The 11362-nt window shown below is 36.7% G+C and overlaps 3 protein-coding genes across 3 annotated transcripts; 1 reads left to right on the top strand and 2 right to left on the bottom strand.

Moving 5' to 3' along the window:
* Nucleotides 1-3346: 3346 nt before the first annotated feature.
* LOC18035544 (LYR motif-containing protein At3g19508) lies at nt 3347-4074 on the bottom strand. The gene is made up of 2 exons (XM_006422833.2): nt 3853-4074; nt 3347-3725 (listed from the first exon to the last, which is right to left on the bottom strand). Exons 1-2 carry the CDS (start codon nt 4045-4047, stop codon nt 3672-3674), a joined length of 249 nt encoding a protein of 82 aa, XP_006422896.1. The 5' UTR covers nt 4048-4074; the 3' UTR covers nt 3347-3671.
* A 3486-nt stretch (nt 4075-7560) lies between these two features.
* On the top strand, nt 7561-9199 carry LOC18034778. The gene has a single exon (XM_006422832.2). It carries the CDS (start codon nt 7598-7600, stop codon nt 9185-9187), a length of 1590 nt encoding a protein of 529 aa, XP_006422895.1. The 5' UTR covers nt 7561-7597; the 3' UTR covers nt 9188-9199.
* Nucleotides 9200-9437: 238 nt separating this feature from the next.
* Nucleotides 9438-10802, bottom strand: LOC18034775 (UPF0481 protein At3g47200). The gene has a single exon (XM_006422831.2). It carries the CDS (start codon nt 10800-10802, stop codon nt 9438-9440), a length of 1365 nt encoding a protein of 454 aa, XP_006422894.2.
* Nucleotides 10803-11362: the final 560 nt, after the last annotated feature.

Below are 11362 nucleotides of genomic sequence, written 5' to 3'. Positions count from 1 at the left end.
TGTGAGCGAGCATCAATAGTACAAGTGTAGTTGTTAAGTGTGTTAAGACTTGAGAGCAGCCGTTACAATGAGAGGTGTTCGGTTTTTTCAAGGCTTTGGTTTTCGGCTATTTTCAGTCAAACCCACCTGGCCCGAGAAAACCGTGGTTTAGCTCTCCAACGCGTTGTTGCTTCCATATGTAACCGATTTTTTTTCTTCTCTCTTTCTGTTAACTCACCCGCTCACCGACTCATTGAGTTTCACTTCCCAGGGTAATTTTAAGTTGTTAAGTTCTTGGAAAGAATAGAAAATATTTTTATTACATTTGCGGCAAATACGGAAAATAAAACCTCCCAAACGAAAGTACCTTTGTAGCGAGGGGTCCAAACTGGCAATTCGGAGAGCACCTTCTAAAATTTCATTCCCATTGGCCACTATTTAATTAAATGGTGGGATTAATTCACTTAAAAATTATCAAAAATTATTAATTAATCATTCAGTTAAACTTTGGAGCCATCCAATACGTATTAATAAGAGACGTGATCAAATTAATTAACATGATAAATATTGAAGTGTGATGACCTAAATTGTAACCCGTATCATATGTGAGACTATAATTGAACTTTTTATTATGTTCTTATTCATTATGATGATATAAAAGTGGTGTAACATATAAATTATAATTGTGATGAAAAAAATTATAATTATAAAATAAAATTTAATTGTGTGTATTAAATATAAATTTTAAATAATAATTTTAAAAAAATAATAATTTTTTTATTTAAATAATTGATTAAATTAAATTAATTGTTACAACACTAACTTCTATTATTCGTCAAACAATTGAATACTATAATTTTTAAGATACCCTTATCCAATCAGACTGTCAAATAAAAAACTCTTGAGTGTCGTCTTTTATTTCAGCTAATTCGTGGAATTAGCAGGACTGTTTACAGTCCGAGCGCAAACAATTAAAAAAACCAGAAAGATCAAAGGGGATGAAACCGTGGGCCCCATTGCCGCATGATCAAATCTTCGTCTGATGAGAGACGACGAAATCAGAGGGTTATCCGCACGCTTGGCACCGCGTGGTGAATTGGCAACTTTTGATCATTTGCATGTATTGGTAATTGGGGTAATGTACCATCTGTTTCAAATTTTGGACCCCTAAAATTTGACTGAGTCAACTCTTCCAGTTCAAATTTCAGATATTACCCTCACGATTCTGAAATTACTAAAAGTGATATCTATCTTATTAGATAGATATAATCTGTAAAACGAGCTGGAGCTGTGAAGAAGCAGACAACATAGAGCAAGTGAAAAATCAACTTTTACCGCATCCCGTGACAATGAGTTTCCATGATTTTGGTTTAGCTGGCAAGTGAGTGTATAGTTTTCTCCATATATATATATATATATAAAGAAATGAAAGACACGTGGACAAGCAAGCCAATATTGTAAGGAAAGGAAGAGGGAGAGTGAGAGGTCCGGTCAGATTTTGGAATTCAGACATTTGTTTCTGCAACGTGTCGTATGGGATGTCGCGTATCCCGACACCTCGTTGGTCGTTGGCTCCGTTAATGTACGATGTCTCAACCTTCACCATCTCCAATGAACAAGCCTGGCCCTCCAACTATTCACGAGATTCTTTACAATCTTATACAAACTGAGATCCGGCCCAAACTGCCGACATTCCGCCCACGCTCGTACATAAGCAAATCCGAATGCCCCCCTTTGAAGCCTTCAAGCATCAAGTTTTAATAATTTCGAAAGCGAAGTAAGAGAGAACGTGTGAAATTCAGCGTACGTTAACCATGTCAACATGTCCATATTGAGTTCATCGCTACAAGAAGAAAGCTATGCAAACAAGTCTACAGATGAATAGTGTTCAACTGAGTAACATGTAAAGGAATTAGAATCCGCAGCTTTAATACTTTTGGATCATAGATTCGACAGCGCGACAACTTGATACTGGGAATTTTTCATGGTAACAGCCTTAATTTGTTAAATTCTTAACCTCTCCTAGGAATGCCGGCAAACGAGTAGGTTTAAAAAGTTAATGACATCTATAATAGATACCAAGATGTTTTCAAAATCAATTACAGTATAGTAACACTCTATACAGGAATAACTTCCATATAGTCAGTTATAAATAATAATAAATTTACACTTTATTATAAGTTATTAATATTTCTACATCCCGATTGAAAGAACTTGCCTCCAGATAGCAGTAATTACCAGTGTGTTGCAAAAAATATATGTTGTTTTACATTATAGGCTTGAGATGTAATAAAATATTTTTTTTTCTAAAATTGTTCTAAACAATGATTTATTTTAGGATGACTTTGCATATTCCCAACACTACATACATGTATGTACAAACTTTTTAAAACTTCATCTATCTTTTTTATCAATGCCTATATATTGGATTTGACATGCTCCATTAAATAATTATTAATGTAGCGTATATTTTATCTCTATATCACTTGCACTAAGAATAACTAAATCAAAATAATAATTTTTGTACCCATACCTCGATTAAATTATAACCTCATAGTAAAAATAATAATTTGATCCGAACATTATGACTATAAAGAAGTTTTACTGTATAAACAATGTTGCTTTGAGCTTTACAAAGGTGCCCAAAAATAAGTGTTAACCAATGACAACATTAGTGCTTCAAACAAATTATCCAAAAGAAAAATGATCCTTTGGAAGTGTGAACATCAATGATTCTACCCTCCAATAGCATTAACCAGGCTGAAACTGTTATCGGCACACCATCATTTGCCAATAATCTACACTTCCCAGGATGATCATCTGCCGGGCAATAACCTATTGACAGTTACTAATTATAGTATTCCGTGCATTTCATCTCCATCTGAGTCTAGCAAAATTCACATCCTAAACCCCACAGTTTAGCATTGAAAGTTCCTGGAAAAGAGAAACCATGCAAATAACTATCTAAAATGAAACCGTAATGGCAAACAAATAGTTTTTTGTAACCTGTGTGAAACTATATGTTTCAGATAATCCTAAACCTGACGGATGACTCCTTTTTCTGAGATACCAAAATATTGGATTTCACTAAGTTGATTCTTAGGAAATCTCCAATTAGACCGTTTGTACTACTTCACCAAAAGAAGCTTATCCAATGTCGTCCGTACGGATACTCAAATTCCCTGGAGAAGATGGCGAAATCAGTCTTGACAAATTGTCAATTCTCGGCAAAAGATAAATAGAACGTGACAGCAGCTCCCGACATCGGCATCAATTCAAGGAACTAAATTAACTACCCCAACCAAAAAAAGAAAAAAAATGGAAAAAAAAAATGCTGACATTATTAAACAAATTATATAGAGCGTAATAAAACAATAATATGTTACATATTGAGGTGCGTGATAATAAAAAAGCAAACTTTATTGTAGTACAATTAGATGCGCATAAAGCTTCCTACTCATAAAACGCATTTAGACTGCGAATTGCAGCAGTTAGAAAGCAAGACTATTCCTGTCCATTGCAGGAAACTGCACCCCATTTACTGCATTATCAAATTTTCAGTTTATTCTTAAACATTACGCAAGCTATCAAACCCAAAATCTATAAAATATCACGTTTAGCAAAGCAAGAAGACAAAATCAAGAACGTCACTACTCATTTAGCCATTAGAACAAACATCTTGTAGGCATGCTTTAACCGCAACATATGTCCTTCAACTTATCAGCGGCTGATTCTTCTACCTTATACTGCATTCGCAAGAAAACGACAAATGGGTCATCAAAAACTCGAAAATCAATCAATATACACGTATACATAAGCACTTATAAGTACATACTATGTAAAAAAAAAAGTGAGTATATATGAATCGAGCACCTTGTTGAGGACCCAGATGGAGTGATTATAAGCTCTGTGGAAGAGCTCGTCGAGGGAGCTGGCATCGTTGGCGTCAACTTCTCTATAGTTGACGAAGTTTTCGCGGGCGTATTTGGCATAATAAGGTCTCGTGTCTTTTGGCAAACGCCGAATCAGCCTCAGAACGGTAGCGTACGCTCGCAACGCTTTGTCCATTTTCTGTTCCAATAGCAGAGCACAGCAATCCCGTGGCTTTTACAAGTTTGAGGCGTCTCTGTTTCTTTGTTTCGATCGATTGGGCCAGAACCAGCAAGGTTAGCCAGCCCAACATTGAGGCCCAATTCATTATTTTGTCCATTTCTTTGCCATTTGGTTGATTTTCCTTGTATCAAAATAAAATTATGTTAAATTTACTTATATCTCCCGATTGTCTAAATTCATAAAATTATAACATAACTATTTTCCCAAACGTATTTAATAAGGCGAGATCAATTTTATAGTAAATATTTACAAGATCGGAATGAGTATCTTGAAGATTCAAGCTCTTGTCCTTCAAGTTGGAGGGTTCTTCTTCTTCTTTTTTATTATATTTTTTCACCAAAAAAAATATAAAATTTGATTTAATTTGTATAGATAATCATAATAAATATTTAAATAAAGAAAAATTATCATTGCACCACATTTGTTTTGCCTTATATTCATCCAACCACCATAAAATTATAATATAATCTCTGCACCACTTTTCTTTTTAAATTTATATTAATTAGCCACTTTTGTAGTAATACCGTTAAATAATTTAAACGAAACGATAATTTTACCCCTAAATAAATTAAAAAACCATTTTATTTTATAAAATCTTTGAAAAAATTTATAATTATAAAAATACTCCTAAATTTAATTAAAAAATAAATACATTGATACTGCATTCCCTCATTTTGACGGGAGTTATTTTAGGAAAGTCCCTTGAGACCATTTTATTGCTTTATTACACTCTATATAATTTGTTTAATAATGTAAGCTAATCCCTTGAGATTAGCCTGTTTCAGTGCATCATGTGTCCAGAGAGACGAATTTTGCTGCTGACTTCCTTGCGAGAATGGCTCTCATTCTTCCCCTCGAGTTCCACCTATTTAATCTACCTCCCTTAGGAGTGAATTTTTGGTTGTTTAATGATGTCCTAGAGACTGCGTACCCTCATTTTGCTAGGGTCCTTTTGTACCAAAAAAAAAAAAGAAAAAAAAAGTACAAACACCTTGTAATATAATTAAATCCCTACATAGGAACCGAAGAGCAACACCAGTGCAGTGAAATATTTGCAGGAGACAAAACAAAATCAAAGTTAATAGTCATTTTTTCAAATTAATTTTTGCACGAATGCAATTTAATATCAAACCCCTCTTGAATTGCAATGTGAGTGTTTTTCTTCTTTTAATTTTTTTTTTTTAAATTAACTTCAATGTGAGTGTGATTTGAACTTAAGAATCATTTTTCCAGTGCCAATGTAAATGATTTTTATATAGCAAAATGCATTTCGTGGTACATAGTTTTCCAACACCAAACCCAGAAGCGAATTAGCAGATGTTCCGCACATTGAGTCATACTGGCATCACATATTCATAGCTTGTCACATGAATGTTCGACTGCCGCCTTTTGCTACAGTTCTCGCTGACCATTAATGCTCAATCTTCTTGCCACACACATTAATTACATCAACTGCCAAACCATTTCAATCCAACTTTCTTAAGAAACCAAAACCTGTGTTTATGGCGTTTGTTGAAGCACGTTTCATTAATTGTTGTACAAAACTTAGCCACACTCGAAGTATCAAAATTGCTATTCGCTGCTTTGAAGTTCCAGACTTCCAGTCTTCACAAGACTTCTATTAAATTGAGACTTGAGAAAGAAGAAACTGAACATCTGATAATCGCTATTGATTGTTTTTTTTTCAAATTTTCCTATTTTGGCTTTCTTTCAAATGAAAGATGATACATCTACTTAATCAAAAAGTAAAAATAGTGATATATTATTTACAAAAATGGAGGAAAAAAAAACGAAGATTTTACAAGCAAGTCAACTTTTAGATTTATAAATATGATTGCAAGCAAATTTGCTAACTTTACGGTTCCAATAATTATTATAAATAATGTTAGAAAACGGAGAGAAACTTAACAGTGCCATTTAATGATATTGTTCCCCATTACATGAGCAACATTGCTTAGTAATTAAATTGTTACCATACATATTACGAACAGATTTTTAATATTAGTAATTTTTCTTTTAAATCACCATTCGGCTGAGAATTTATACATAAAATGAGGAAGTAGATTTTTTCCCAAAGATAAAAAAAAAATACGTATTATAACTAGGGTTAATTCCGTCCTGCCCCCAAATGTTTCAACATATTCCACCGCGCACCTATATGTTTCAACAATACTCAATCCACACCCAAATCCGTTAATTTGACCGTTTATTCTAACGGTCAAAGGATAAATTTGAAAGTTCATGCCCTAAATATTATTTGATAATGATAAATTAAATTTATTTGATAAATTAATTGATGGGATTATTATTAATTACCTTTAATTAAGAATTTTTAATGTAAATATTAATTATTGGATTAATATTTTATCTCATTTAATTCTTTCCTAATTCATGATTAGGGGGATTTTAGACATTTCATTCACTTTCAAATAGTTCCGTTAAAAGTAACGGTCAAATTAACGGAATTGGGTGCGCAGTAGAAAATGTCGAAAAGTTTGAGTGCACAGTAAAAAATGTTGAAAAATTTGGGGGTTGGGTGGGAATAACCCTTATAACTATTTAAAAACTTGTTTCACAATTTTTTTTTTTTTGATTACATAAGACTATTGCTCCGATTACAACTCATATTACATGAGAATATAACTGATATGTACAAATCAGATTATAACTGGAACCAACATACATCAAAGCTAATGGAGCGCTGCCCAGATTTTAACCCTCTCAAATATTCGAGGGATGTCTACTCCTCACACTGGGGCAAGGTAGCAGATTGCCTTCACTCAATTTTATTTGAGGAAGGAAACACCCTCACATGCATTGTGGGGGTTCGAACTGCTGCTCTCCAAGTTGGAGAGCAGCAGCTCTCACCACTCGGCCAAAGGCCGAGTGGCTACTTGTTTCACAATTAATTTGCGCAGAATGTGTGCTTTCTTAAACAAAGTCCTCCACCCAGTTTATGCTATCTCATTGTGCCACGACTGTTTTCCACTAAATTTTTAGTAAATTAAATGAAATATGTAATTGAAGATAAATAAACAATTTTGTGAGCTACACATACAATTCATGCAGAACCTTTCGTAATATCTGATTAATTTCATTTTTGTTCAGTATTTTAATTTTATGTGATTCAAAATTGAACATGCAAAAATCCAACACATATAAGCCGCAGATCAGAAGCCGTCGAAATTCCACGTCCCACATTTACTACAATCCATGCAAACATCCCAACATTAAACCGTCAAATCTCTTAACCTCCAGGACAAGAAAATGAAGGAATTGAAGAAAGAAAGTGAGAGAAAATGAGCCGTCATTAATGTACCTACAGATGAATCCCACATGTCACAAATTAAAACCACTAGTTTTGTAATTTCCATTACGTGGCTCGTGTTACTTCCAAGTTGGCGAATCTATTATCACTCATTTTCATTATAAAACTACAAGAATCTCAAGGATCTACTCTTCACGTACATTTTCCCATCAACTAAACACCCCCATCAACGAAAGAATGTTGGATATTTGGTCGTGGATATGTGAGCTCCCCTACTCAGACGAGTGGGCCGAGTCAGACTCACCATTCATACTTACACTAGCGAGCTCCTCTGCGAGTAAAAAGAACACAACTCGGGAGATTCAACTCAGAGCTGAGCGGACGTTCATGTCCGAAGCCGACGTTTCGTTGACTTTCAGTGTGTGCATAGAGGGCTTTGAATCTTTAGAGCCTCAAAAGACTATGTGGGTCTCTGACACGTGTCTTCTTTCTTCAGAGAAACCGTTTCTCCCGCTGGTACTCCAGCTTCTCCAAGAAATCATCACCCGCTCACCCACGGCTCACGATAGCTCTTGTCCCCGTTCTCAGCTTCAGAAGCTCAAACCCGAACCCATATCATGGATCATGGACTCTCATTCGCCCGAATCTTTCTCAAGTTTTTTCAATTTACTGTTCCTCACACGCTTGTTTTGGTCATGTGCATGTGACGCTCCTAGTGTGGTTGGCTCTTTCTACTTCAACTCGGTATTGTCTCCCAACATCGAAGCATTAGCGTGCAACCATGCGCCTGTACTGCGAACCTTTTTGGAAACCGTAGGAGTGGATGCAGAGCTTTCCTTTACGCGCACCCTCGGGTACATCACAGCAAAATTGTTGATTTTAAGGGAGGTGGGCGTAGGATTACAGACGATAGCACCGTTGCCAGATCAGCAGCTTGGACTTTCTTACGCCGCGGAGGCACACGGGTTTTGGATTTTAAAGGGCTACGCGCCGGTGTCCGCCATGAAAGTCACGCGTTCCAACGAACATAACGGCAAGTTTCCTATCATTGAAGCCAAAGAATCAGTGCTGCGTTACGCCTTGGCGCACCAACAGCTTGAGGCGGTCATTCAGTTGGAATATTCAGTTGTATTCCACGATGGGTATATTCAGGTGAACGCACGTGTCGATAATCTACGCTTCCACGTAGCGAAACTAGGGTTTAAAAGAAATGACGACATGGAGTTCAACGAAGAGAGGCATTTCCCGTCGAGGGTACGAGTTTGGGTCGGCCCAGAGGTGGGGTCCACTTACGTGGCCGGGATGACGTTAGGCCGGTCAACGAACAACGGCGAGAGGGAAGTAGAAACGCAGAGGATTTTGAAGGGCAATTACGGAAACACAAAGATTCCAAAGGTGAAAGCTCGGGCGAGGATGACGACAAAGACAAGGATGAGAAACTGGAGGTGGGATCAGGACGTTGAGGGAAACGCTGCCGTTTTTGACGCGGTGTTGTGTGATAACACGACTGGTCAGGAACTTGCCACGCGGAAATGTGATAATAATGGTGATGGTGGTAGTAGTAGTTTTAGGAATAGATACTCGGGAGCGAATAGGCCGTTTACGAAGAGTGGTGGGTTGGTATTCGGTAGAGATGAGTATGGAGAAGGGGTGACGTGGAGATTGAGTAGAGAAATGGAAGGGAGTGTGTTGAAGTGGAGAATTGGAGGGCAAATTTGGTTGAGTTATTGGCCTAATAATGTGAAGAGTTCATATTTTGAGACTAGGTGTATTGATTGGTGTGATGAGGTTGATTTGCCTTTGATTGCTGGAAAATATCCGAGCTAGAGAAGGAAAACAAAGAAGCTATATATCTTGTAAATTAAAGATATGTATTATATATATGTGTGATTTCATCATAACTCTTCAAAGTTCTTAGTATGATTTATGAATATTGCCTATGTTAAGCAAATAATTGTTGCCTTGCACGCACATCTTCTACACATTCAAACAAATGAATGCATATATAGTCCAAACAAACCCTGAAAATAATTCATACAACAACATAAGAACAGCCACTGCTAGCTCTGTTCACTAATTAACTATTATTAGAAGGGCGAATATACGAAATCACAGCAAACGCAGCCTGAATCGTGGTGAGTATCAGAAGAAAGATGGCAGCGAGCACTGAAATGCCCGACCATGGAGAGTCAAAATACTTGTGCCTAAGGCTCGCCCATCTGACATGCCAATCATTCCAATAGTACTCATTCACGTCCTCAATTAACTTGGACAGATAGCTCCTCCTTATTTCAAACGCCACGTCTTTCCCCACATTAGTAAAGAAACAAGCAACTTCCTCATCAGTACCGAAAAAATTTTCAATAATTTTGTGGTCAGAGAGGAACCCTGCATCAGTTGGCGTGTGAATCAGACCCCCCAGGAAAGTAGTATAATCAGTTATGTACTTGGGGCAGTGACCATAGCATTGTTCGAAAGCAACACAATTGAGAAAAAAAGAGCTAATAAAGTCATCCATTGGTAATGGTGGGATCCTGAGAACTCCGTTGGTGAATTTGATGTCCAAGAAGCTGTCTTTGTTGTTCCTTGTCTTGAACTTAATTCCGGCTCGGTGAAGCTTCTCCGCCGGCTGAACGAACCGGAGGAATGTGTCCCTTCTTTCATCTCTTGGCCTTTCTCGATTATCCGTAGGGCAAAAGCTCAAACGAACTAAATCGAGCAAATGTTTCCCATCAAAAGTGCTTGCTTTGTCTAGGACTGAAGCTGGCCTTTCCAGCATGTAGCTGAAGAATTTCAAAGTGAGCCAAGCTAAAGAGATTCCGGAATTCAATGCTAATATATCGAACAAGGATTGAAGAACTCGGAAGGGAATTTGGTTTTCTAGCTTGAGAAGATCACGCATAAGAAAGGGGATAATCCAATTCATTTTAAAGATTGGATCATTCGGGTCTTTATCAACCAACCTGGTGAATTTGCAAAATAGCTCAATGATAAAGCATCCGTCAAGAACCATCATTTCAACAAAGTCATGGCTTGTGAACTCATTAGTCTCTGAGTAGCACTCTCTTATATTCATCTCTAAATTAGCCACAGCTCGGAAGCAGAGGCTGAGGGTTCCACTGGGGTCTTGTTTTCGACTGAGAAGATGGCGAAGGAATCGCCATTTGTGATCTTCAATCATCATGAGGTGTTCTTGGCCATGATGATAAGGGCCAATGGAGACTATGCGGGGCTTGTAAGCTTTCTCATTGATCTCAACAAGGCTTTGAGGGACTCTGAAGATGCAACAAGAGCTGCTACCGGCTGTCTCGCTTAATAATTTTGGCATCCTGTCGATTTTTCTTTGCATCTGGCTTAGCCAATTGTGCCATTCTGCTTCTCCTGCCCTTGTTGCCCTTGCATGATCATGTTTGCCCCTGGTGTGATTCAAGTGACTTTCCATGATTAGATTTGTTGGAGGATTTGGAATTATACTAATGCTTGAAAATAAAAAAATGAATCTATTTATGCAGACTAAATAGTGCTGGCGGCTGTGTGGTTTATAGGAAAAGAAGATGAGCAAGATATTATTTTAATACAATGTTTATGTCTTTGTAGCGCATTGAAGTTCGCTTCTTTTTTTTCCCCCCTTTAATCAATATATGATTTATTAAATGCGCTTGTTGGCTGAGCACTTATGGAGAAGCGAAAATTGATAAGTAATTTAATGACAAATTATATAAAGAGTTGGGTTATGTTGGAAGTGTTCTAAGATAAAGTATATCTTCATAACTACACAATTAAATTATAACGTTTTTTTTTTATTATTTTACGTGTGTGATTGTGATATGTGCGTTACTTTAAAATAGTACCCATTGTCAATTACACGTTTCACTTCATGACAGCTTAGAAAAATTATATTAATTTGTTTCAAAATAAATGCACCTACCTACCCACTAGTAGCTCGAACTGACGTACAACTTTCACACACACATATAATTTGCAATCGTGAAAATCAAAGTT

This window comes from Citrus clementina, unplaced genomic scaffold (assembly GCF_000493195.1).
Source record: "Citrus clementina cultivar Clemenules unplaced genomic scaffold, Citrus_clementina_v1.0 scaffold_8, whole genome shotgun sequence".
Classification (NCBI taxonomy): Eukaryota; Viridiplantae; Streptophyta; class Magnoliopsida; order Sapindales; family Rutaceae; genus Citrus; species Citrus x clementina.
Note: the sequence above shows the minus strand (reverse complement) of the source record. Positions and strands in the feature narration are given on the sequence as shown.

Bases quoted from the DNA above. Each gene is read 5' to 3' on its own strand.
- LOC18034778 (XM_006422832.2), top strand. From the start codon at position 7,598: ATGTTGGATATTTGGTCGTGGATATGTGAGCTCCCCTACTCAGACGAG.
- LOC18034775 (XM_006422831.2), bottom strand. From the start codon at position 10,802: ATGGAAAGTCACTTGAATCACACCAGGGGCAAACATGATCATGCAAGG.
- LOC18035544 (XM_006422833.2), bottom strand. From the start codon at position 4,047: ATGGACAAAGCGTTGCGAGCGTACGCTACCGTTCTGAGGCTGATTCGG. The intron at 3,726-3,852 runs GTGCTCGATTCA...TTGCGAATGCAG, and splicing joins CCATCTGGGTCCTCAACAAG to TATAAGGTAGAAGAATCAGC.